This window comes from Falco cherrug, chromosome 6, assembly GCF_023634085.1.
Source record: "Falco cherrug isolate bFalChe1 chromosome 6, bFalChe1.pri, whole genome shotgun sequence".
Taxonomy (NCBI): domain Eukaryota; kingdom Metazoa; phylum Chordata; class Aves; order Falconiformes; family Falconidae; genus Falco; species Falco cherrug.
The window spans coordinates 6,273,714-6,301,235 of record NC_073702.1 but is presented as its reverse complement, the minus strand read 5'-3'; the positions used below and the strand labels follow the sequence as shown (position 1 = coordinate 6,301,235).

Sequence of the window (27,522 nt, the reverse complement as noted above, 5' to 3'; positions counted from 1 at the left end):
TAGCCATCCTGGAAGAAAATACATGTTCATTCACTTTCCAGCCATCTGAGGAAACAAACAGACCAAATGAGTTCAGATTCCATCCTGTGGACTTTGGGTACCCAAGAAACAGGGGCATGACATCATCTGGCGGAAAGGAGACAGCAACTTGTACAGCCTCTGTAGTGCTGTAAGAAACTGTCACTTCTCTACACAGTGGGGAAGTTCCTAAGAAAAAAACCCGACAAGTCAGTTACTGCTTACAATGTGTAATTGTCCAAAAGTTGCAAGAAAGTACATGGAAGATACAGCACTCCAAAAGCTAATCAGAAATTTTTTCTCCAGATGTCAGTTAATAGTGGTAGAAGACATGGACCCACACTGTGGACACAGGACTTAAAGGAGCAGGTGGGGCCACCAGCGAGTTTGATTTACCAAATCTGCGTCACCCCACGCCGAACCCCAAATGAGTTGCTTATTTCTTTAAGGCATTGGCAGGTTTTCCCCCCAGGCTGCATATGCCAAACCGCAGCTAAAAGCTTACCACTTAACCACGGAAAGAAAATCTTGAAAGCGATTCATGAGTCTACACCGAAAACACTACAGCTATAATTAAATCAACTCTTAAAGCAGCATAACTCTTTTTAGGGCTGAAATTGCACTCCTTACTTTAAGCATCGTTGGAGAAAGAGGAGGAGAGAGTTTGAGTGGAACCCTTAAAACATTTTCATGTGAAGGTTTGGAAACTCCTTTCAACGTACTAAACATTCACCAAGGCTTCCTGCGAGCGCTGGAGTTTGTCCTTTCGCTGCTGGCTGAATTCTCATCCCGCCTGACCTCCAGCAGCCGGCTGAGGGCCCGTCCCCAACCCGGCAGCAGCTGTGCTGTGGGGAAGGGCGGCAGCGGGGCTGCAGGCGGGCGCAGCCCGGCGCCCGCAGAGTCCTGAGGGGCAGCGCGCAACAGCCGCGGCGCCGCCCGCCCGACGCGCCCCTGCGGCCCCGGAGCACCTGCGGCCCCGGAGCACCTGCGGCCCCGCGCCCGGCGGGCAGCCCCGGGGCACCTGCGCCCCCGCGCCCGTGCTGCGGGCGGGTCACGGCCGGGGCTCCCCCAGGCGGCCTGCGCCCGTTCCCCGCGGTTCGCCCGCCCCCCACCGCGCCACTCCCCGTCCCTCCTCCCCTCCCGCAGCCGCCCCCCTCTCCCGGTCCCGCGGAGCGGCGCGGAGCCCCCGCGGCATGGCGGGGCGGGCGGCCGCGCTGCGGCTGTGCGCGGCGGCGGCGGTGCTGTGCGCGGCGGCGGCGGTGCTGTGCGCGGCGGCGGCGGAGCTGCGGCTGACCCTGCTGCACACCAACGACGTGCACGGGCGGGTGGAGGCGCAGGGCGCGGGGACGCGGAGCTGCGCGGGCGCGGAGGGGACGGCGGGCTGCTTCGGCGGCGTGGCGCGCCGTGCGGCGCGGGTGGCGGCGGCGAGGGCCGGGCACCGCAACGTGCTGCTGCTGGACGCCGGGGACCAGTACCAGGGCACGGTGTGGTTCTCCCGCTTCAGGGGCCGGGAGGCGGTCCACTTCATGAACCTCCTGCGCTACGATGCCATGGTAAAGCGGGCCGGGGGAGGCGGCGAGCGGCGCGGTGGGGGGCTGCCGCCCCCTGGGTGCTGGGTCTGTGCCCCCCTTTCCTCCCCTGCCGCCGTTTCTTGCGTTGCCGCTCTCTTGAGTGTGCAGCGTTGCACGGGGAAGGCTGTAGGACGCGCTAAAACCGTGGCCGGAGGCGGCCGGGAGGTAAGCGAGGAGAAGAGAAGCAACGTGCTTGGCGAGGGGGACCCGGCCGGGTGAAGTCGTGAGCTGGCAGCCAGAAACCGGGAGCTGATGCCAAGGCTGCACCCAAGGAAAACCAGCGATGCAGGGGCAGAGCTCCCCTTGGCGGGGCGGGCAGGGGGCTGGACGGGCTCTGTTGGAGACGGTCAGCAGAGGCATGGAAGCCAGCCTGGCAAAGCCGGGTGAGGAGCCTGGCCTGCGATAGAGGGATTAGCCCTGGCTGAGGCTCACGGCTTGCCCCGCTGGCTTCGGTCCAGCGGCAAGGGACAGATGGCACATGTTGGTAGTGCTGTTTTGAAGGGTGAGGATTTTTGGTTTTCATCAGTCCCATCCTGGTCGTGTCCAGTCCCACCAGAGCTGTGATCATGATGCGGTTTGGGGGGCTCTGTGTGTGTGGCACAGGGACTGTAACAACACCTTTGTGAGGGAGCTCGTTGAGACAGTGCCAGTCCTACACCTTTACTCTGTACTCTGTCTCCTTTGGTTGTCCAAGTGCTCAGAGGGAGGTAGAAGAATTTGAGAATGAGATTGGGGAATGTCATTCCATGTTCTTAAATCTTTTGTCTCAGGGCAATAGCCTATTAATATATAAAGAATTATCATGGCTTGTTTTGCTTGCATACAACCCCAGAAAGGTGAGAGAGATTAGTTATGTCTGAGATTGACTGTGTGCTTATTTCATCCCAATTCACATCTTGAGAGGAAAACCTTCTGTGCATCTCACATCCTCTGTCTTCATCTTCTTTGCTTTCTCTGGAAAGATGGCCCTTTCCCAGGTAGCAGTGGCTTCACCCGTTTCTTCCCTCTGCCTCAGAACAGCTATGGAAGGCAAAGGGATGCTCCAGTGCGCTCTCCTAAGCTGAACACACTTCATACTACACATACAGGTCTATGAAGGATACTGCTCCCTGTGCACGTGGCCTAATGAACGGTTTCCTAATTGCAAACCTAACATTAACAAGGTTTTTCCTCCCAGTGGTGATGGGCAGGAGTGTGTGCATTCAGGTCTCATCCTGACTGAGAGCTGGGGGAGCACTTTGGGCTTCTGCAATGCAGAAATCGCTCGAGGTAGTTTTTCTTACCTTTCTTCCAAAAACTTGCTGCTGACTGTTGTTTTCTGGCTTGCGTTTCCTGGTTTGACTGGTTCATGGGGAGGCTGGGAGCTTGTAGAGTTCCTGATCATATCACAAGAAGAAATTCTTTCAGGCAGCATCAGCAGCATTGAACTAATGCTCAGTTTTAGAAACATGTTATGTAGGAAGCATCTGCTGAATATTTAGGAGATCCAGTGAGCTTTTGCATTAGAATAAGATTAAAAAATCAATTCCACACCATACTGGCTAGCCAGAGCCTTGCACTGGAGGCTAATGCCTTAGGTGAATTAGTCAACCACTTGCTGTCTGTGGAAGTCCTGCATATTATAGTTTGAATAGTCAGTGGATAGAAAGGGACAGGATAGACTTGAGAAGCTACAGACACTTCAGCGCCTTTCCTCTGCTACCAGAGAGCCTGAGAACAGATGCTGAGTGTTGGGCAGTGCTGCAGCATCCTTTTTGGTTCTTCTGTCAGTGGACCATGCAGTGGGGGTGATGGCGGGGGAGGGGGGGGGGGGGGGGAGCACAGGGAGCAAGAGCCACCACGCTGCAGAAGGGTGAGCTAGTGTTTCTTTAAGCTAAATTTGGGAAGTCACATCCCTAACTGAAGGGGTTAGGATTACTCAAGTGGTTAGAAGTGTGATACAGGAGTAGGATTACAAACAGGATAGAAGAGGGAACATGAATTACAGAAGGTGTTACAGCATGGGGCAGGAGCCATAGGAGGATTTAGGGCAGCCTGCCAGCAGTAGAGGTTTGTTCTACGAATGGGACAGGTTTCCTTTTTTTAGGTTTGCCCTTTTCTCATTTATGCGCGTTATCACCTGAAGCCTATTTTCTCCTGTTTAGCTAGGTATTGCCTTCCAAATTTTCTTGGTGCTAGCCTTGCTTTTTGGTGTAATGAAAACCGATATCCAAATTAAGTACTGCAAAGGCAGCAGTTAGAGGGATGATGGAAGTCTTCTAGTTTTACTTACAAGTTGCATCCTTCTGCTAATTTGTATCCTGATTTTGAAATATTTTTAGCCTAGTTTCTTGTGAAAAGGATGATTATATGATCTTATGCTGTGTGTCTGAATATTTGTGTTTATTCCTCCTTGTGACTTACACTTAATGTTGGCCGATGGATTCAGCTTTGGTGAAGGGACGTTGCACAGGTACAGAGTCCTAGAAGCTCTGGGCATAAGGGTAGTTAGGTACAGGAACCCAAAATGGCCCACATCTTCCTCCCCAGAGGAGAAGCTGCATCAAAAATTAAACTGTATTATTAACCACAAGTGACTTCTCATGAACGACTTTACCCACACCATGGGAAAAGTTTTGCTCAAAGCTTGTATCCTAATGGACATGAAATAGTCCAAATGCAAGATACAAGTCAAAAGAAAAATTTCTTAAGTGGTTCTTTTTGCAAGTTTTATTTGCAACCTTTTTGGGGGATGTTTAATTGTATATTTAGGAGGAACAGAAGGCATATGCATCAGGCAAAAGGAAATAGCTTGTTACCATTCTGAGACACTCTGCCAGTCTGTGGATATCTTTTCAGAACATCAGTCAGCATCAGAATGAATTTCCTTAAAGTGTTATTCTTTATTGTTATTTATTTTTTTACAGCAAATTAGATTGCAGTTAGAATACAGTTAGAAATGGAATATAGTTGGGGTGCATTGTACCTTCCCAAGTCAGGATTTTCTTAAAGATAGTTCTTGGTTCTTTTGGAAAAGTGCCCCAGCGGTGTGCAAACAACTTGGCTCCTTCCCCAGTGCTGAGTAGTGTTCTCACTAGCATCAATGAGAGAAGTTGGTTGCCAATGCAAGTTAATGCCAATATCCTGATTTTGCCAGGGGGCCATTGGCTGCCTGCCTATGGGGATCAGAGGAGTCAGGAGCCTTTGTCTCCCTCCCCAAAAGAAAGATGTTGCCAATCAGTTGGTTGAAATACTGAGCTTCTGTGCCTGTAGTGGCTTCAAGGTCCTGCTTGGGCTGGAACGTGATCAGGGTTAATATAATCTGTTAGAGGAATAAAAGTTGGAACAAACGCATAGGAGTTGTTTATCTAAGGAGAGCAGAGAGATACATAAGTCTTTTTAGATGATGAATGTGACTTTCCCCACTTGATCTTCAGAATGATATGAGCACGCTTTTGTCTGCGAGAGTCGGCCCATTGGCTTCAGCACCCCTTTCATGCTTTGCTCCAGCTGCCACCTGAAAACTTGTACCAAGTTACCATGTACCAAGTTAAGACTATTACCGTGTTTCTATAGCTATATCTTTTCCTTCACTAACACCTAAATATGCTGCAAGGTTCTTGCCTATATTGTACTTTCGCAGGGTTGCTGCCTAGGGAGGTTTTTCTGGCTGTCAGCAAACCTGCAGGCACAGGCATGTGGTGACTTAAGCTGAGTGTGAAAAAGGGGTGGGTAGGAGGAAGTTCCATGGTCCTTTAGGGTAAGTCGATTTTTGTCTGCTTAGTCAGCCTAGAACAACTAAACATTCTCATCTTGTTGGAGTTACCTTGCTAATAAACTCTCATTTTGTGTGACGGTCTTAGCACTTTACAGTGTTCTGCACACCGCTACTGTGGATTGTCTATGGCGATTAGCTGATAAACACTGGACCTTCTACTAGGTCACAATATTGATAATGGCTCAAAAATGGTATTTCTTGTTACATATTAAAGCACACAGGAACTCTTACTAGATGTGAACTAAATGTGTTTAAAAAACCTGTAGTCCAAGCACAGGCTCTTAAAATTCATGTTTTATGCAAAGATAACAAATACTGTCTTTGACATTTAACGTTTTCTTCAGCATTTTTTTAAAAAAGTATTTTCTGTACACAAAATACATGTTTTCCTTTGTGGTTACTGCAAATCCTCTTTCTTGCAGTTACAGGATGAACCCAGTGGATTTTAATCTGGTATATGATTACAAACACTTGTTAGGTTTTAGATTTTGACTGTTCACATCTGTGTTGATGTAAGAGTCTGAAAAGCAAAAAGCTAAACCTAATAAACCCCAACCATTTCTGTGTTCATGAGAAACAATGTGCTGTTTTAGACAAGATAGGGTTTTCTCCCCTAGAACACAGACTTTGGTTTTTCAGACATACTCTCGTGAAGGGTATATAAGGTATTTAGACTGAATACTGGAGGAAGGGTCTTATATTTTCTTCTTGCTTTTTACAGGCTTTGGGAAACCATGAGTTTGATGGAGGTGTGAGCGGATTATTAGATCCTCTTCTTAAAAATGCTAATTTTACAATCCTGAGTGCAAACATTAAGGGGAAAACCCCACTAGGAAATGAAATGATGAAATATGTTAAACCTTTTAAAATAATACGTTTTGACTCAGAATCGGTAGGAATTGTTGGATACACTACAAAGGAAACTTCTTTTCTTTCACAGCCAGGTATGTTTTCTTTCTTATATAAGTTTATATCCTTTGTTACTATTTTATTACTTGCCCACTTGTTTGAATCCAAAGATGAATGTTTGCACCTGAAAAGTGAGGAGTTTGTTGTTTTATCAGTATTTACTTGTATTATTCAACTTTGTAACTGCCTGATTTTTAAACTGGAAAAGGCTTGTCAACATTAAAAGCGGTTTTCGTAGAGACCTGAGTTACTTAGGATCACTGAACTATCTAAGAATATAAGAACGTCAGCGAGATTGCAGGAGAGCTGGGGAGTAGCTTTGGGGGTTTTATTGTTGTTTGGGTTTTAAATTTTGTATTATTTTATATTTTATTGTCATTTATCCATTTAAACAAATGTTAGAACATCAATACAGCTTGTCTCTAGAGTGAAATGTGTTCAAACCAAGACATTTCTGTGTGTGTTGAAATGTTGCTCTTGGATGCCTGCATGCTCAAGCCTTAGTAAAAGCAAGGAAAGCTTCATATGTGTTTTTCAAGCAGAAGTTGCCCAAGATGTTTTTAGCCTCTCAGATATTTCCAGAAATTAGACTACACAAGGAACAGCCATTCAACTTTTACCACAATTGCTTCATTCATGAGTAAAATTAGAGTTGATGAGGAAAAAGACTTCTCAATTTCTGACTGTTTTTTGGAACATTTAAGGGTTTGGGTTTGTTGAGGGTTTGGTTTTTAGTAAAATAAAATGGTCTACTGGAATGAAAAACACGTTTAAATCAGGTGAAGGAGGTCTGAGTCACTGCCTCACCGGTGAAAGTTCAGCCCCCCTCTGACAAAATCAGACTTTCTTCCCTGGTTTTTGCAGTAGGGATGCACTAAGCACCGGTGTAATACTTTTTCCACAATGAAAAAAACCTTCATATTATTACTTCATTTTCCATGGCTTAGTAATAAAGAAGTAATGCGTAGTTCTCTTGAGAAAAAGAATATTCAATACTTTGAGGAAGTATTAGAATATAAAACTGTTCCTTCTGTGCTTTTTAATTCTTATGCTGTATGTTTAAACTATCAGGAAGTGGACGTCTGAGGTCAGAATAGACTTCTGTATCTCACTTCTATTTTACGGTTACGTGTTTTTAGAGTCCTTTTTTCTCCCCCAGTGAGAAACCAAATTTATCTGTATTTTGTGTAGGCAATAGAATTTCATCTGTGTTTGAGGGCATGAGGGTAGATATCACTTGACACCACGCTAAGTTTGAAAAATTGAGAGACAACCAATATTGTTCATCATTAAGGGTTAATAAAATAATCTCTGCTCTTATTCCGAACAGCCATGTTGGAGTGGTGAGGCCGTCAAATTAACTTTCTTTCAAATAAGTATACTAGAAGAGAATCCAGATAGTGTTGAAATGATTCTCGGAAATGTTTAAATACATTTCCAATAACATCTAGACATCGTACTGAATGCCTCCGTATGCTGAGACATTATAACAGATGTTATAACCACAACTAGAAAAACAGCATTAAAAGGGAAGGCTTATTAGCTCCGTAGATGGACCTGAAGCAGCCCTAAGCTAAGTATATCCCACAGTGTAATTGAGCAGCAAGCAGGGAGAATTCTAACAGCAACGTTCATAGGGATCAGAGTTTTTATAATTTCTCACTTTTCCTTCTCAGTGTGTAGAGGAACATTTGGAAGCTTTGAAAATGTGAATTCAGGATATGATGTTAATACAACTCAGTGACTATATATCCCCCATGACCTAGCAGTCCTTCAGACTGATAAAATCATGGCAGAGGTGGGTCAGTGGCTAAATAGTTATCAACCTAATTCCTTAATTTAGTGAATAAGTTACATTCCAAACTTTAAGTTCAGCATCTTCCTTATCTCCATACACTTCTTCCAGATGATTCAGTTTTCTCAGACTCAGCAGCAATTCAATTGCTTTGGCATGCTGTACACACTTAGAGCATTCTCAAGGCAAATAGGAAGCTTGAAAATGCTGAGATGTGAATTCCTACGTAACTTCTTGTGGAAGTCTTTTTTGAGTGTGATTTCTTCTGTTGTTAATTCTCAGGAACTTCCACAGAATCATGAAATTACAACTTGTACTTTTCATAGTCTGCTTAAAACAGCTACCAACGTACTTGAACAGAGTATAAAGTCCTTGAATCTCAGTGTTTGTGTTGTGAAGGAAGTTAATCTCTGCTGAAGGTCCTGTTAATGTTACTGTTTGGAAACTGTAGGACTGGGAAACTCTTAGCGCAATTTATAGATTACAGCCAATTGGCAGTTTTTCTCAAGTTCCCCTGTTTTGCTGTATACAACTATCTCAGCTGAATGCTTTTCCACATCCTGCAAGAATTGTTCATAACTTGGCACATAGAGTTGTCTGTGTATTTGCTTTGCACTGATAATACCAAGACCAGCTTTCTAGTATTTGATGGTAGCAGCTCACTTGCTTTAGTTCTGCAACGATGTTTTAAACCCCATGAAATAGTTGATGTCTTTATTCGTCCTGAGAGATGCTATGTACACATTTGGTGCTATGAAATAATACATCTCATTTAGTCCGCTGTCTTTTTGTATTAAGTGGAAACCCAAAGCTACTTACTCTGTAACGCTACAGGCAGCAAAATATTTACTAAAACTACCAACTTGGCAGAGTTTTCTAAAAAGGAATTTTAATTTCCATTTATTCCACTCTATTCTGGCTAGCTTGCATAATATTTTTAATATGGAGCCATTTCTTTTTCCTTGTTCATTTATAGCACAGTTTGGATGTTTTATCTGAAACACTACCCCATCTAAAAAGAGAAGAGGATGTCATGTCAGTTTAACGCCTTGAAAGAGAGGTGAAAAAAAAGAGACATGAGCAATAACTAACACTTAAATAGACACTTTATTTCAATTCAGATTGTTTTGAAAAATGTGCAGATGAGTGCTAAGCAGTATGTTGCTTTTTTTCTGGTTTCGTAGAGAAATGAGCGCTGCATGATTTCGCTTACAGTTTCCCACTGTATAACTTTTGAATCTGGTGGCCCATTTCCACTCAGTTAAATCAAGCGCTCAGATGACTGGGATGCAAAGCTGTGTGAGATGCCACGGCTAGGTCGCAGAGAGGGGGTGCGAGAAGCCCCTGCAGCCCGCAAGCAGGAATCCCTTTCTGAGGGCGAGGTGGGCAGCAGGCAGTGGCTGGGTGGCAGGGTTGGCGGTGCCCTGCCGTAACCGTCCCGGGGGAGAGATGGATTTACTGGCACAGGACAGGCCTTGTTTTTTCCCCTCATTATGAAAGTAGGCTTGTTTTAATGAGGGGGAACAGAGCTGGTGCTGGTGGGGAGGGTTTGGTTATCGTGGGCCACCTGGCTGCATGCCATGGGAGAAGTTAGCCTGCGGGCAACTGCGGGCTAGCACAGCTCGTCGGTGGCTCGCTCTTGCTCTTTGTTTAGAGAGCTGAGCCCTCTTTACAGAACTGGTCCCCACACCATGGTGTGCATGGCTGTCGTAGCTGGTCCGTGGGTGGTGAGATGAGCACGCGAGAGGCCTGCAGTCAAGGAGCGTTCCTCAGATTTCCTCTTTAGCCACTAGTTCTGGCCAGGCCCAGATTCTGTCAAGCACAAGATGTATAAAGAGGGGTGGGCTGCGGCCGGTGGCTTCCTTCAGCCTGGAGAAGGAAGGCTAAGGGGGAACACTAAGTGCAGTCTGCCATTGTCTTAAGGGGGTTTATAGAGAACAGAGGGACAGACTCTTCCCAGAGGGGCACAGAGAAAGGACAAGAAACAATGGGCTCAAGCAGTACCACAGGAAATTATGGTGGGACATAAGGAAAAAATTTGCCACGGTAAGAGTGGTTAAGCCACGAAACAGGTTGCCCAGAGAGGTTGTGGAATTTCGCCTTGCTTGGACGAGAGCCTGAGCGTCCTCATCTGGCTTGGAGTTCCTGCTCTGAGCAGGTTTTGGGCTAGATGGCCCCTGGTGGTCCCTTCCAACCTCAATTAACTTATGATTCTTTGATTCTAAGAAGAGGTCCACGGGAAGAAAATGTGGGGATGCATGCACAATTCACTCCACAATGTGCATAACAGAGATTCCCTCTGGCAGTAACTGAACTATTCAATGGGCGTGGTGGTGAACCAGTTTATGTAACCCTCTTTTATCTCTTCCATTGTAGCAGCTTCCTCTTTATTTCCTGAAACGTTTTGCACTGGATTGTGGATTCGTTTCGCTTCTCCCTTTGTTATGAAATAATGTAAATCTTTTGACTCAAAAGGCGTATTTCAAAATGGCTTGATCAAAAAACTCTGCAGGAAGGAGAGGTAGAGCAGGGGATTGGTAGAAATGTTACTTGGTTGTCTTCACCGGAAACTTTTGGATTACAATTTGTTGACTTGTTTGTAAACTCTATTCTCAAAACTTTGACAAAGAAATTAGCCTTTTACATAGGAAGTCCTTTTGTGCAACCCAAAACACTGTGCCCAGGATAAAAGTACATGTTTGTCTAGTGCTGTTGTAACTATTTGTCATGTTAGTAGAGTTTCAGCAGGCACAGAAACCAGGCAGAAAAGTGGTGAGTTTCCCAACATTGTGGTCTGGAAAAGGTTTCTCTTTTCCAGGCTTTCTGTTCTTTATGTTCTTATTTCAGCATGGTAGCTCAGTTGTGTACTGTGCTGTATCAGTGTTACTGAGAGTGGGTCACATTAGGTGAGATAATATGTGCAAAAAGGCAATTTAGAGTTTAGTGTAGGACTTTGAAGAAACTGCTGTTTAAAGCAGGGTGGGTGGGTGTGTGTGCTGTAGTGGGAAGGGAAAGAACAAAATGAGTGTGGAGTAAGAGAGAGATTAAACTCAGGAGAAGATAGAAGATCTCAAAAATATTATTTGAGAAAAAAACAACTTTCTAGTACAATACAAATGTTTATACTCACATATATTTAGTTTCCCTTCTTTAGTTAAATAATAAAAGCCATTTAATTTGATCCCACAATTGGTGTCACTAGAATTTTTTTATGGAGTTACAACTTGTTTACTATAGGCAGATACATACAGCTCAGGTCAGGAATGTTGTATTAGTCTAAGCACACAGGTGCTCCTGAGAGACCGGAGAAAATCAAATTCGATCAGGAGCTTGAACCAACTACAGGCCTTTGAAAGCTACTGACATTTAAAGTTCCACTAATTATACAAAATAGTATCTGATATAAATTCTTTTTTTAAAAACTAGTAATTAAGGTACTTTGTAAATACATTCATGTTTGTTTTTTGTTTGTTTTTTTTAAAGGGGGTGATGTAATCTTTGAAGATGAAATTGAATCACTGCAAGTACAAGTGAATGAACTCACTGCTATGGGAGTGAACAAAATAATTGCACTAGGACATTCTGGGTTTACTGTGGACAAAGATATTGCCCAGAAAGTGAAAGGAGTGGATGTTGTAATTGGAGGACATACAAACACATTTCTCTATACAGGTATTTTACTTCTTGCTAAAATGTTGCTTCTAAAGCAAAGCTGAAACTCTTTCTTTTTAAACTGAGAGAAGTTCCACAAATATATTTTACTGCTGGCTGTACCGGGCAAGATTCATAGCTAGTACCTATCTATAACTTCCATAAGAAACTAAATTAAAACAGTCCGTGAGCAAGAAGTGCCCTGACTCGCTGAGAGGTTCCATAATGCTGTGGATCTTTGAGGTGACCTATACAAAGTGGGACAGAGGAGCAAAGATGGTAATACTGGTAAATTACTGCCAAACATGTTTTACCTGTTTCAAGTGCACACATACAAAGGAGTAAATGAGATGTTTACATTTAAACTTGTGTGTGACTTAACCAAAAAAATCAATCATATAAGAATTCAGAAGTAATACTGACGTTGATTTTCTGTAGAATCTGATTCTGTATTCATAGGTCTCCATAAGCTTTGCCATTAAAAATCTTTTCCCAAGTTTTCACTTCGGACTTTATTGTTTTCCCTAGAGGTAGACATCATTGCAGAGATAAACATTGTTGATCTGATTTCTTACGCAGCAATGCTACTTTAGGAAAAAAAACCTGCCATCAGCAGCTTCTCCAGTGCTGCTGCCTTCCGTATGTTGATTTATAAGGACACAAGTAGAAGAAAGGCTGATGGGTGAGGTTTTTTTAAACCATCAGAGATAGATCATTAAATTTAGCAGAAACTTCATTAACTGGTGGAGACTGTAACAGGAGCTTTCTGTAATTTTCAGCAAAATTTCCCTTGTGCCCTAGTCACAGCGATAGCACCATGTACCCTAGGAACTCAACCACTTAAAGGTTTTGCACTGTCCATTTCATCCTCTCCTCTCTCTGCTCATCTTCTCCCACTTTCTCATGCTTTTTTTTTTTTTTGGTCTTATCTGGGCTCTTCACCTTTTACTATCCCACTTGTTAAACAGTTGCATGCTACAGTTATACATTGAACAGCTGGGGATATCTCTTGAATTTGGCCTCAGGGAATAACTTTGATCACTAAGCTGGAACATTGACATGCCTACCTACAAGTCAAGAGGCTGCACTTCAGCATAGGGGTGCAGCAGAGGAGTGGCCAAACTGGAACAGACAACAGGACTGACCATCCCAATTTTTTGTCTCCAAGAGTCACCAAGGGGGAGCTGTGAGAGAGCAGTGGACAGGTCTGTGGACGTGCTGTATTCAGATCTGCCGCAGCCTCCCACCACCTTGCAGTTCAGGGACTTCCCAAGCCAGAAGTGGTGTCTTGGTATTTTCTTGCCCCCACTGGAACTTCTCTTCCCTGAACTTGCCCCATCTCCTCTTGACTGCCTTCAGCCTTCACAACAGCCAGTGGCAGGGTGTTCCACCACTGACCTGCACATCCTGCTGAGATGAGAGACCAAAAAACCTGGGTCTTTTGTCCTTGTGCTGCCTGCTGCCCACTGGTGGCATTTTTTAGCAACTTTATTGAATTATTTCTGAGATGGGAAAATCAAGGATGCACGCAGTATTCAAAGTGTGCATTCATCATGGGTTATCCAGACTCTTTTGCACAGGTCAGTGCCTGTAGACACTTTGTGCCTTGAGGTGGTAGTCAAAATGCTCTATTGGGTGTGGTCCAAAGAGGTGCCACTCTTCCTAACTTGCAAGCATGATCTGAAGTGCTCCAGGAGTTGAGATACCCGAGTTCACAACTTGTCTAGATCTGTAGGAGTTCACGTGCACATCTCTTGTCATCCCAGAGAGTACCCAGCTCTCAGACTAGACTAGGTCTAGCTGTTCCATCTTTCCCCATTTGAAGATGTACAAGATTCACAAGGCAAGACGGAGCACACAGGATGGGACTGCAGTCCTTGGGTTAAAGTCCTCAGCAGGTTCTGGTCCATTTTTCAAGGGATGCACTGTTTTGATAAAACAAGTCTGTTTGGTTGGTTTTTTTTTTTAACATTGGACAGTTGAGAAAAATAAAAAAATAAGAAGAAATATCTGGGGGAGATAACATCCAAAAATATGTATCCACTTATTTAGTCAAAATATGTTTTGTGACAGAATGTGGTCCGAGTCTATAATTTTTATTCCAATTGCTGAGAAGCACTTGCTGCTCTGCCCAGGAGCACCATGCGTGCGTTTGTGAACTGTTCCTTTCCGAGCCAAAGCTGTCAGCCAACATTCACAATGAAATAGCCACATCTATGGAGGTGATTTGACTGCAGAGTAAACCATCTAATTTTAAGTGTCTGCGTGTGTTTCTATGTGTACATTAGGCCTATAAATTCTCATTTAAACAAAGAGATGTAATCAATAACTGGCAGCAGAATCTGGGAAAATGTTTCAACTTGGTTTGCATGGGTTAGTACCAACTTATCAGCTGAATCTCTGGCTGTCATGGAAGTCGAGAGACATACTCCCATGCAGACACCTCTGCAGAGATATCTTGATCTAAGGGCCTAACCTTGGACTAATCCAACCTATCTGTCTCTAAGACGTTTGCAAATCTCCAGTTTATACACAGATCATGCAGCAAATGTCTTGACTTGTTCAAGTGTGCTTTGGGTTGTAGAAGTGATTCAAACAGTAATGGTAGTTTTAGGGTAGAGTATTTTAATCACTGTTTTTCATCAGAAGGGATGTTCTGGCAACACAGTGTATTAGCTAAAACAAGGAAACAGGAAAGTATTATACATTCTTCAGTTACCCGGTATGAATTTGTACATTTGTAATGGAACAGCATCTTGCCCTTTGACTGAGATGTATGCATGAGTTTTGTGTGCATAAATCCTGCAGGATTCTCGTTGGCTGCAGGATTTCGTAAATTCTTCTGAAAATAAATATTGAATAGTGCAGAGGTACCAACAAGAAACCGACTCTGTCAGCCAGGCTGAAAGTAGAAAAACTAGTTCTCCGGTAAATTTGGTTCAGCTTGTAGTTTGTTACAGCCGTTCTCCCTGGAGGAGGATCAGAGATAAATATGAATCATACTTGAGTTCTAGGAGGAACATTTGTCATGCCGCTTATTGCAGGATTTCGTATTACATAAACAACTGTAAATGGAGGGAAACGGGTTGTTCTGTGAGCAGTGGAGTGAAAATCCTGCTTTCCTCTGGATCCGTGTCCTCTGCGGCTGCCCTCCCGTGCCCCTGCCCCACTGGCACCCAGCCATCACTGGCACAGGGGTGGGAAGTGCCGCCGGCTGTGGGACAGGAGCGAGCAGTCGGCTCTGAGGGGGCTCTGCAGTGGGGCCGGCCATGCAGCCCATGACGCCTTTCAGAGCTGGTGCTGGAATAGAAATATTGATAGGAGTAACAGGGGGGAGCCAAACTGCTCCGATAATATTGTCAAGGAGACAGGGAGAAGGCTGGTACCCTTGTGACAAGAGCTGGGCTGTGCACTTTGCTGCTTTCCTCCCCTGAGTGGTTTCTAAATCCTGCGGTAGCCTATACCGATTAAGACGAGATCTCTTTCTTTTTCTGTAAATGCCTTGCTTTAATCTTCCAAGTGTTGCATCTAGTCACCCTTCAGACTTTGCAGGTTAATGAGTTTTAAATCCATGACCACATAACTCTAATGGTAATGAAGTTTGCTTTTGCAGAGGGTTTGCAGCCTGTCTGAAATTTTGGAGGCTAAGTTTGATGTAGTTGATAAAACAATCAGTTGGGTAGATGCACCGATTCATGGAACTGGTTCTTGGCATTCTGACTGCAGATTATCAATAAAAATGGTTTAGACTTTTTCTTATCAAGAAGTTCTTTGTATGTCTTACTAACATTCTCATTTTCTATCCAATGCAGAATAATGTAGCATGAAGGCTTAACAATAAACTTTTCAGCCAGACGCTGGTATGTGTGCGTTACTGAGAGGTTTGGATTGCAGTAATTGGAATGAAAAGTTCCTTTGTTGCTATTGTGACATGATGTCACGGACTAGTGTGCTGTCACAACTTAAAAAACACTGTGGCAGTTATTAGAGCCCATGCCTGAAAACAGCGTTGTCTGTTACAAAATAACATAACTGAACAATCAAATGTGTGCTTGTCATCCAATACGTTCATTGTTGTTTCTGCTTCGTACCCTCTTCGGATTTTTTTCTGAGGCTGAGAAACGTCTGATGTGGCGTTTTAGTAATTCCTTGAAGGTCACATGAGCTGAAGACCTGCTTTACACGCGTGTTTTGTGCAGGCACCCCACCCTCTACTGAACAGCCAGCTGGCCCGTATCCATTCATGGTTGACTCAGATGATGGGAGAAAGGTGCCAGTTGTACAAGCTTATGCTTATGGAAAGTACCTCGGTTACCTAAATGTTACATTTGACGAGAAAGGAAACGTAGTTGAAGCGGTTGGAAACCCCGTTCTGCTGGACAGCAGTGTTCCTGAAGGTACGTGGGCTAGATTTTTGAATTTGCCTGCAGCACTCTACTACGAGTGTTACTACGTTAAATACACAGTACGACGTGGAAGGAGAACTGGGATTTCTTCCTGAGCTTGCTGTCCCCTCGGTGTAGGGTTCAGGCTGTGTCACAGTCGTACCCGTTTGCCTTTGTTTCTCTTTCTGAACAGTGGCCTTTGAATATACACAAATTTAGTGTATGTTTTTTATAGGAACTCTGGTGATGCGCTACCTCACCATTTAGCAGAGCCCGTTTCAGCTAGTCCTGTAATTATGATTTAAAACGTTTTGAGGACTAATTTACACTGTTTTGCCAGAGGTTGGGTTCTTCAGAGCAGAGTTTAGGGCAACATAGGAAAGTGGAAATGTTCCACAAAAAAATTGAATATGCTGGCAATGTGCAGATCCAATATAGAAACCCACGACTTCTTGTTTTCAGTGCTGAGTGTTCAGTGTTTCAGCTCTGAAACATTTCAAGAACTGGGAGGAGGAGAGGCTCTCTGTTGTTTTCTGTTCATAACTATTCAAACTCTTTTACCTGCTTTTTGTCAGCTCTGTAATTACCTGGAGCTGGTTCTTTAGTCTTTGTTTCTTGTCCAGTGTTTGCTGTATGAAGCTCTGAGCTTTTATCAGACTTTCTAGGTTCTACCAGAGTTTTTATAAAATCAATCCTTTAAAAATTATTTGTTTAGAGATATTCTTATCTACTGTGTTATTCTCTATGTTATTCTCAGTGATCTGTTAATGTAATGAGACGATGTAAAGAGACTTTGCATTCTCTCTCTGATGTCAATAAAGGTTCTGTTAATGTAATGAGATGATGTAAAGAGACTTTGCATTCTCTCTCTGATGTCAGTAAAAGTTCAGTAAAAATTCAGATACGTAGGTGCTCTTGTTCTATAAATGTTGCCATTGCTGACAGTTCTGTGGCAAATTGCTTAAAACTAATCGCTGATATAAAACAGTTGTGGCATTATCTGTCTGTATATACAATCTCTGTATGTGGGTTTTTTTCTGAAAGAACTAGATTTGTACCTGGCAGATAGATATGCACAGAGGATTAATTTCTATAAAGTTTTTATTCCTTAACATTGATATTTGAGCTAGTATGCCTTTTAGCACTACCTTAAAGGGGAGGAAGCTATAAATAGGAAAAAAAAAAGATACGCTGTCAAATAAAGACCAAGCTCATTTGTATATTAAAAATTCTCTCACCTATCAAGGTAGGTGCTAGAAACCCCATCAATCAGAGGTTAGAGCTGGACTGGGCAAAAATATTTTTACCTGTTACAGAGGAGATAACCTTGCTGTGGCACAGGGATGGCTTGTTCACGTGACTGTTGTGTCCTACCTGCTTCCTTTCCAGGGTTTTTTTAAAGTGAGTGTAGATATTGTGTTGCTTGAAGAGCCTTTAGGGAAAGTGTAACTTTTTAGGATTATGAAGAGCCAGGTTTTTTTCCCTAAGCTCTGTATTCATTGAAGTGTCACTAATGTGAGATATGTACGATGCTTATTTTACACTTTTATACTGCTTTATAGATGAGCACATTAAAGAAGAAGTGGAAAAATGGAGGAAAAACCTTGGGAACTATTCTCAAGAAATTGGAAAAACTAGTGTTTACCTGAACGGTACAAGCCAAGCATGCCGTTTCCAAGAATGTAACATGGGAAATTTGCTCTGTGATGCTGTGGTAAGATGTTGCTACTACAGGTGGCAATCACGTCTGAGTGTTACTCCAGAGCTATTAGATAAACGCTCCCCAGCTCCACACTGTCAGCACGTGGGCTCTGTGTCGCTTTCCAACACCGTAACATCTAGCGTGTCCCTAGAAAGATCTGGCAGAAGCAGGGCTGTAAGTGAATCTTGCTGTATACAGTAAGGAGCAGTTTACTCTTTGTGTATATCCTCATATAGAGAACGGCTTGTTCACAGCTGGCTCTGAGGCTGCAGTTTCAAGAGACATAGCAGTCTGATCTAAGAGCCCGTTCCTCAAGGGAGGAGGAGAGCCTGGCTTCCCTCCCCCTCCCCTGTCCTGCTACCAGCCCCCTGCTCACAGCACTTACACTCGCTGGGCTCTGCGGTCACTGCTTTTTAACGCACTAGCCCAGGAAAAAAAAAAAAACCAAACAAAAACCGTGGGTAGTTTTCTGCAAAGTTACTCATACGAATTGTCCCCCTTGAAGAGCCCAAAAGGTGCCAGCTGAAGCAAAGGAGGGGGAAAGGCCACACACACAGCCAGGCACAGAAGAGCTAAAAGCCCCCAGCACCCCGAGCCAGATGGAGCCACTGGCCCCTGCTGCGTCCTGACAGTATCGCTGGGCTTTAACAGTCATGTAACACCAGAAAGTCTCTTTATGAGAAGTCACTTCCAGTTTTTAAACTAGCTGGTTTTGATTGTTTTACTGTCCCGCAGCAGCACTGTTTCCTTTCGGTGCTCCAGGGAAAAACGTTGCTAATGTGGCCGTTTCCAGAAAATTAGCATTGCCATAAATGTCCAGCAGCATTGCCACAAAGTCAGGAGCCAATTAATAAGAATGAATTTTCATTTAGATATGTCCCCAAAGCTGTTTATCCAGTCCATGTGATCTCTTTTATTGTAATCCTTAAAATAGTTCATAGTTCATGGTATAATTTGCAAATTTGATTTGGGAATTCTGCATACAGTTCTACTAAAATTGCAGCACCTTGCTTTTTCTTCGTGCTAGAATCGGTTATATTTTTAGTTGACAAACGTGATCAAATGCTTTGGCAATTTTCAGCCTTAAAGAAAGTAACTCCATACTCTTTCAGGTGTCTGTAGTTTTTCTTGCTGTACATTTTGTCTTGGGAGGTCATATTCTACTTTAGTTAAACTGATGTTTCTAGACAACCATCTGCAGTCACCAGTGGACACACAGATTACCCTTCATGTTCTTTGCCTCACCAGTTCTACACTTGCTTTCCTCTCACCTGCCGTGCATTCAGGGGCATCAAGGTGAAAAACAGCCTGTTCCACGGGCTTTAGTATTTAGAGTTGTCCTGGGAAATGTAGAGACTGAGAAATTTAGAAGATTGATTGAGTGGTTGTACTGGGTCGAAACAGAGGTCCATTTAGTTCAGTGATGCTTCTCCAACAGTAGCCCAGAATCTCAGAATAAAAGGTTGACAGACCCAGATGGCATTTTACAAAGGACTTTAAAGGAACTCAAATGTGAAAAGGCTGTGACGTTGCTAACAGTACTGTGTGAGCCCTTGCTTTAAACTGCCTCCGCTCAGAACTGGAGACTTGCAATCCCTTCGTTGATTATGAGTTACAAACTGCAGAATATCTCACAGATCTGGCCATAGAGAGTAACTTTGAAGTTGATGTCAAAGAACATATAAAACCTTTTTTGTCTCTTTTCAGTCTCAGGTTGTATTGGATGTAAATTTCCAGAGCCTAGACTAAGTGAAGATTAAAAATCAGTTTAAACATTTTCCTTTGGTAGCTTTATGAGAACGTCAGACGTCCGGGTAAAAAGTCGTGGAACCATGTTTCGATGTGCATCCTGAATGGAGGTGGGATACGGTCACCCATTGATGAAGAGAGCACTAACGGTATGTAAAATTACAAGCTCGATGACAGCTTTATCTGGAAGGGAGAATCAAGTTACCAAGCAAGTGTGAATACAGTGTTAGGTATGAGCTTGTTTTGATGGGATTTGCGTAGTGTTTGGAAGCGATTTCAAACTTTCTCAAGTGGTTATCCATCATTACAGCACGACTGCCCTCAGGCTGACATTAATAAAATTTACTAGCATTGTTTGCACACAATGCTTTTTATAATTTCCTTCTGTCCTTGGAAAAAAGCGGATATTCTTCACCACCTACTGTAGAGTGTCATCCGGTGTGGCCACTGGGAGCCTTCTGTTGTCTGCTGTAGAATAAGTAAATTCTGGGGTTTTTCTGAATGCTAAGGTTTTACAGTTTTTATTTTCCTGTTGTCACATAAACGAAACCTGAAATCAAACACCTTTTTCTGTTTAGCTAAATCTTTGTGTAGGACTATGTAAGTAAATCTTAAAGCGATTGGAAAAATTGCTTGACTTAGTAAGAATAGCTGTGTTTCTTCTTCATCTTAGGTTGGCGGTTTGTGATCTCTTCCGCTAGAGTTACTTGAATAGCAATACCTGCAGTTACATCACACTCGGATTTATTGGTGTTGATACTTGATAAAGATGCAGGTTCTTCGATTGGGACAATGTGTGTGATTCTCACCTCTAGTGGCCCTCGTTTTCTTAAATTGTATTTGCCACGTTCCTTGTCAAAAATGTGCTGTTAAACAATCCTAAAATAATTTTGTAAACTTAGAAAGAAAGAAGTAAATAAAGTCTCATTCCCCCAGGTAGCATTACTGTGGAAGATTTGCTTTCTGTTTTGCCATTTGGAGGTCGTTTCGATTTGGTAAGAGTAAAAGGCTCCACTCTGAAAGAAGCTTTTGAGCACAGTGTGCACAGATACGGAAGAGGGAGCGGAGAGCTGCTGCAGGTTGGAGGTACGTTTTCTTCTTTCCTCGTCTCGGTTTTCCAAACCAGCCATCCCTTCTGCTGGCCTTGTTTGTGTCACTCCTGGAAGCCTCTGTAAGAATGGAAATCAAGTCGGCCTTACACCTTAGCCCCGTGCCTCGCACATGCCAGCTAACTAATGCTGTGTATCGTGTGTACGTTTAATTGAGCTGCTGCAGCACGCCGGCCATCGCTGTTCCCTTCCGCACAGACAGCATTCCCAGTTGTTTCAGTAACCTGTAACGGCAGCAGTTTAACACTTCACTTAGCTACAGGAAGATGTAATTGAGTGTAGCTGTAACACAGTAACAGCTACAACAAACTCTGGGTTTTGCTTCTTCACTGCCAGTCTACCTGAAATCCCGGACGGGATGCCTCTGCCGGTTATTGCCAAATGTCAGCTTATCAGAATCTTTTTGTGCGATTGTCTGATGATTGCTGACGGTTCTAGGGGTAGTCCAAGTGGGCTATGGAATTGCTTTAGTGAATTTCTAAATAATGTAGGGATGAACAGTTAATGTTAAAAAACCCTATGCATTTCTTGAATTGCAGCTTCCCATATGTTTATCCAGACGTGTACTTAGCTACAGTCATGTTTATTCCTGGTCTCTCTGTGATGCAGTGCAGGTTTTATTGTTTATTTAGCAGAAAAACTAAACTTCAGGGGCGGGGGCTGATGGATTTCCCCCCCTTCCTGCCTCTCCCCCCGCGTAGCCTGGCGATGGGGGCACTACCCCGTGCAATCTAGGATCCCCGCAGGCCAAGGACACAACCCGTGTCTCACCAGTAAGTTAACCGTGCTCTTAGGAACCACTAAGGTAAAGCAGGAGCAGCCCCTCTGCTTGCTGCCTTCTCGCAGAACCAGAAGGTAACCAGGGGACTGGACAGGGTTCAGGAGAGAAGATCCAGGGCAGGAAGAGGGGCAGGGCTGGCAGAGCCTCTCTGCTCTGGATGAGCTGAAGTGCCTCCTGATCAGCAAATCCGTGGCAGTGCTGTTCTAGGGGCCCAGGCGTCCCCAGGCCTGGAAACCGCAACTTCCAGCCCTGCCCTGGCTTGCTTTTTTCGGGACAGTACCTATTATCCGTAATAGCTGCTAAGTTAGGGTGGCTGGCTGGCTTTAAAAGAAGTCATTTCAGGCGACAAGCCAGGGGAATGAAAAAATGTATGACTACAGAAATAAGGGAAGGTATTTTTGTCTTGCAGTATCCTAATCCCATGACTAGTCATTTCCTTCTGTGGAACAGTGACGAGAACAGTCAGATAAGTAACTGAGGCGGGGCAGTGCTTCGGTAATTCTCTAATCTCATGAATTTTCTTGCCATAAAAGTTCAGTAGTGTGCAAGAAAAATGGGGTGTTAACCGGTATAATTCAGAATGATACAACCTCTCAGTCACAGAAGCTAATGTAAAGAATCAGCTGAAGATGGTGGAGGACGGTGCTTCTAGCCCTGTGTGTTCCATAGACGGAGTGGCATTCAAACGTGTATTTTTGTAGGCATCCATGTGGTCTACGATCTCTCCAGAGCCCCAGGAAGCAGAGTTATGAACTTAGAAGTGCTTTGCACCGCCTGCCGCGTCCCAGCCTATGTCCCCCTCCAGATGGATGAAATATACAATGTGACTCTTCCATCCTATATGTTATTTGGAGGAGATGGCTACCATATGCTGAAAGACAAAAATCTGGGGTACACTAAAGGTAAGTATGGGCACCAACAGGGTAGCAGACAAACAATTCCCAGAAGTTAAAAGATCTTCTTGTAGTACAAGTCTCAGGCTTGTTGCTTTTACTGTAGAGATTAAATTTGCTTCTAATCTGACTGCTCTGGATGGCTAGTTTTGGTCGTAGCCAGCAACTATATTCTTCTTCAGTTAAATCACAAAAACTTCAAAGAGAAACTGAGCCGTACCAATTTAGCACTGCTTAGAGAGCAGTTCTGAGGTCATGATAAATCAGAAAAGAAGCAAAAAAACACATGGTGGAGAGTTCGTATCATGTGTCCTACCTTGCACTTGTACTCCTTACTAAACAATGCATCAAAAAGAAAGGTGCTATTTTATTTAGACCTTATTTTTCCACTGTATAGAGAGAGGTATTTGTGAAGATAGAATCGTTACCTCTGCTACTAAAGGACATGCAGCTCAGGCAAGCAACACAGAGGGCGAGGGGAAAGTTGCTGACTTGCTCTGCGGCAACGAGCCTGCCCCTCTGCAAGCCGTGGGACTCTCGCAAGTTGTGCAGGCAGCAGCATGCTGGAGAGGTGGAGAGGAGGCGTTTTGTAATGCTGGCTTAAGATCCTCTGAAGTTGCACGCAAACGGTTAGAAATGCAGCATTCATACAATTGACACACATCTTTAGGCCAAAGGGAAACTTGGAAAAAATTTTGAGATTACATTTCGTTATTTCTGAAAACAGAAAAAGGATGTAGTGCTGTATTTAAAAAAAAAAAAAAAATATCTTCTAGGAACATATCTACATTTTGCAGAACTTCGATTTCCTATGTTCTGCTTCTGGATGGTAAAAGAGTTCTTTTATCAAAAAAAGAATTCCCCTATGGACCTTTGTTACAGACTGGTTTTGTGGTTCTACAGAGTATTTCAATTTAAAGTTGAGTCTTACAGGTAGGACTGGTGTTTTTACATCAAATTCAGCCTACAGCTTGTACATTTGGGAAGGCTGTAGTTTTCATTAAATAGCGGTGTGTGCAGAAACAAATTCACATAGAGAGAAATCATTAGGAATAACAGAAGAAAAAACTTGAAAGGTTCTGGTAAAGGCTCCCAGTAGAGCAGAGGGGCAAAACAGTAATTACTTTTAAGGTGGAAGTGTTGTACTTCAGGGTTGTAAGAGCTTGGATCTTGCAATTACAAAGAGCTTGCGACATGGTTGCCAGCAGGGACCGAGGAGGGTGTGTCTGACTGCAGAAAATCCGCGTCATACTTCTGTGTGCACACACTAGAAATAATTCTTTAAAAAAAAAAAGTAAACCTAAATTTGAAAAGGTGTAAGCGATAGCTTTGCCACATCTATAACAAACAAACAGGTGGGAGACAGTCTACCTAAATCTGACTGGAAGTGTTATCAGTCAGTTACTTATTGGAACAGATGCAAAACAACAAAGCCAGACAATGCAAAGAGTATTCTTGTCTGGGTAAAATGTGAGTTGCAACCAAAAATTCTGGTTACAAACCACCACAGATACTTTACCCATGCACAAGAAAACTCTCCACACCCCTGCGCTGCCTTGATGGGTACCGATTCAGCATGGAAGCCATAGAAAACACTTCAAGACTTGAGCTAAAACTGCAATTTTAGACAGGTTCTTAAATTTTGATTAAGAGCAAAGCTGCTGCAGAGAACATGTTTGTGGGGTTTTTTTTTTGTTGGTGTTTTTTTTTTTTCTGTCTGTTTAGGTGAACCTGATATTGAGGTTGTTTCCCGTTACCTTCAGAGAATGAAGAGAGTTTACCCAGCAGTTGAAGGTCGAATAAAGTTTTCTTCTGGAAGTCTTATTGAAGCAAGCCTTACCCTGATTTCTGTATTGATCACTGTAATATTCTTGCATACTTGAGTTTTGGTCACTGTGTGTTTGTTTGGATGGAGGCAGGAGGAGAGATGATGCTGATGAAGGGAAAAGAGAAAAGTTCTCTTTTCTACACCTGAAAATGAACAAGTGTGTAGGTTTCTGCACGTCAGCAGTAAGCAGCACAAGCCATTGTCTTTGAAGAGTCTTTAAGATACAAGAAAATACACAGCGCAAGCTCTGCATTAAGTCATTGAAGCACACTGTGCAGAATGAGTTGACAGAATTCGTGACTTCTCTTAGTCTGAAGCAGCAGGTACCCACAGGGCAGTTCCAGGTTTCAAGAAGCAAAGTTTCCAGTGAATACTAATGCTCCATCGTAAAACCACCACACTCACCCAAATGGGGTATTTTTAACTTGTAAAATTCTTTTACCCGCTTTAGATATTGAGTTGATTCCAGTAATGTAAAGCTTCTAGAAATGGATTTATTATAGGTGTATATACCTTTCTTTGATTTCTGCTCAGCGTTAAAGCTTTCAGTCTAATAATTCTGCTTCGCTTCCAGTCATATTTATCATACCTGCACCAGTGCCTGAAAGACCTGGATTAACCTCAGTGTCGTTCAAAGTATGAAGTCTGTTTACATGCAATTATTTTTTTTCCCATTTGACTTTTGAAGATGCAACATCTCACTTATTAATGGAAAACATAAAGGATGTGATGAAAGCTTAGTTTTATTTTGATCATTTATAACAAATTGAATATATACAATTCAATTTGAATATATTCAAATTGAATATATACAATTGGGGACTGTATCTAGAGTGAGAACACAATCTATGACTGCGTTTCATATAAATATGCTCACTTTTAAACCTTTTTCCGAAGACCAAAGCACAGGACTCCTGCCCATTACCCTATTTGTGACGTTCAGAGGGAATGCTGGATACATGCAGCGACTCCTGCAGCGCTGTGGCATCCTTTGGAAGTAGTCCAGCAATGGGGCTTTTTGCAGCATAACCTGGCTTTGTGACACTTGTGATCATAACTCAGAAGCCCGTCCCTGCTATGGAAAGACCGTGTTTAAAAAATACACAGTTGTAAGAGGCTAATGAGTATAAAATCAGAACACATTAAATGCTAAGTGTACGTTTCTGTACAATTTATCGAGAAGTGATGGCTTATAAATGAGTGCAAACGATTTTTTTTCTACAATTGTTCACATTTGTAATTTCAACATCAATGTGTTTCCGTATTGTTTACTGCTGTATTAAACTGCCTATCGGTGTTTTGAATAAACCAGCTTTGTTTTTCTGGAAAGCGTACTATACTTCTTCAGACCAAAGCTACTCACCTCTTAAATTCACTGCACCTGCAGATTTCAAGGAGGAGGTGCATTAAGATAAACACTCAGTATGTTTAAATTTCAAGACCCCATTATTTTCCACATAAATTCAAGGGTTGTGCCTGAAAAGATCTGGGCTACGCAGCGGCATTAGGTAACTTGTGTTAGAACGGGGAGACAAACACCAACTGACCTTGACACACTACTAGTTACAACACGGCATCGATTGATTTGTCACTACCAGTCCCTAAAGTTGTTAATTTACAGAGTGGTCTTCCTCCAATCAATGTAATACCAGTAACGAAGAGTGCGCTTACAGGCCAAGCTGCACCTGCACACCAGTTTTGAAGAGGTAACAAATCCTTTGGCATACCCAGAAAGAAATAACACTTCAGCCTTCTTTTGACAAACAGAAGGAAAAGGTCTGCAGAAATAATACAGATAATGCAAGCTGTATTGACAACACTAATACTGCATTAGGTTGTTCGTAAAAAAGGAGTGGGTGTTGTCTGAAAAGAAAAATTAAAATAGCCCTGTATTGTTCTGCAAGTAAAACTTGTTAAAAATGCAAGCACGGAAGTCCCTTTCGAAGTCTCATAAAAAGGCTAGGGCAACAAATTAAGATTTACAGGAAAAATCTCCCATGCATTTTTTTATACTAATACATTTTTAGAGAAGGCTATGAACACTCACATCTTCTTTTCTAAGCCTGTAAAGAAAGCATGTCAGAAAAAACCCGACAGAACCTAGGAAAAAAGCAGAAAAATAAAGCCTATGGTAAAAGTCTAACTTTTTTGACCACTTTTCACACCCATTATTATTTTAAGAGTCCTTTAGATCTGAAGGTCAGCTATTAAATAAACTAAATCACACATGTGGTCTTCCACGCTCACAGGAAGCGCAAAAGCCAAAGATAGTTCTGAGACTTATTTGTATGCAATAGATTCAATCGTGTAATTTTGTTTCAAAAAAATTAGTAAGATTTGTCGAGACAGTTAAAAATACCTCCATGGGACCATTGTGCAACTTCTTCCAAACAATTTTTCTACATAACCTTTAAGGAAGACAACAGTAATTGCTCTTTTAGCAAAGCATATATTGGCTGATCTCCCAGATGTCTTATTTTATGTCATCCTGTAATTTCACATGCGGAGATTTTGGGGAAATTAACTTGACTTTTACTGATAACAGCTAAAACAAATTTTAAATAAAAAGTACAGATACATTATTTACTTGTAATTGGTATTAAATTTTAATGTCTTTATTGCATAAAGATTTTTTTAGAACTTAATTTTTATGTTATTTACAAGAAAATATACAATGCAAGGCTAAAACGTCACATGTCCATTACAACAGTGCACAGCAGATGTCTCTGCTGGGTGTCCAGCAAGGTCCCTGCATTCACATCCAGCACGACACAGAGCTGGCCTCCTTCGGACCCTGTCAAACAGTTACAGACAAAAAAAAAAATATTACTTGCTATGTTTGAAAACACGTATTTACATAGGAATGACTGAACTGAGCTGTAATGATGAATGGTATTTGGAAACATCCACTTGAAACCAGACTTAGGAGAAAATAAGGCTACCGCTTTCAGGTTTTTAATACCATTTCTCAGAATAGGTCTTTTCTCCTTCCTCTGGGAGTTCTCATCTCCCCATTCCTAATGACTAAACACAGTTTTCTTAACACAGCGGTTTTCTGATCTGGAAATGGCACTCACATGGTATTTTTTTCATCTGGACTTCTTTCCTCCCTCTCCTGGGAACGCTTCTCCTCCCTCAGCTGTCCCTTTTCCTTGCGTCCCGTCTGACAGACTTCCAAGGGACGGGCTGTACTTCATATCAAAGGCAAAGCTCAGAATAGGAGCTTTTCAGCTCTTACCCTCAGAACGTGTTCCCTTATGCACGCTGCCATCAAACACAGCATCCATCAAGCGATCCAGCACCGGTACGTGTAGCAGGACATGCCCCCAGGACAGCCCACCTCGAGAAGGGAGGGCAGCGGAGCGACACCCTGC

General features: G+C 42.9%; 2 protein-coding genes across 6 annotated transcripts in view; one reads left to right on the top strand and one right to left on the bottom strand.

Moving 5' to 3' along the window:
• The first annotated feature begins 267 nt into the window (after positions 1 to 267).
• On the top strand, positions 268 to 26,984 carry NT5E (5'-nucleotidase ecto). 2 transcript variants are annotated; one of them, XM_055713435.1, is made up of 9 exons: positions 268 to 387; positions 6,068 to 6,290; positions 11,534 to 11,722; positions 15,901 to 16,098; positions 17,649 to 17,800; positions 19,578 to 19,686; positions 20,474 to 20,623; positions 22,129 to 22,329; positions 24,046 to 26,984. In XM_055713435.1, exons 1-9 carry the CDS (start codon positions 325 to 327, stop codon positions 24,201 to 24,203), a joined length of 1,443 nt encoding a protein of 480 aa, XP_055569410.1. In that variant the 5' UTR covers positions 268 to 324; the 3' UTR covers positions 24,204 to 26,984. The 2 variants fall into 2 exon arrangements, with proteins under 2 accessions (XP_055569410.1, XP_027653849.2); XM_027798048.2 differs by lacking the exon at positions 268 to 387 and adding an exon at positions 1,049 to 1,571.
• SNX14 (sorting nexin 14) overlaps positions 26,274 to 27,522 on the bottom strand; it is a 63,374-nt gene continuing 62,125 nt past the window's right edge. For all 4 annotated transcript variants that reach the window (XM_055713428.1, XM_055713427.1, XM_055713425.1 and 1 more), the window contains one exon: positions 26,274 to 26,942. In XM_055713428.1, coding sequence (XP_055569403.1) covers positions 26,904 to 26,942 — 39 coding nt within the window. In that variant the 3' untranslated portion in view covers positions 26,274 to 26,903. The remainder of the gene's footprint in view (positions 26,943 to 27,522) is intronic.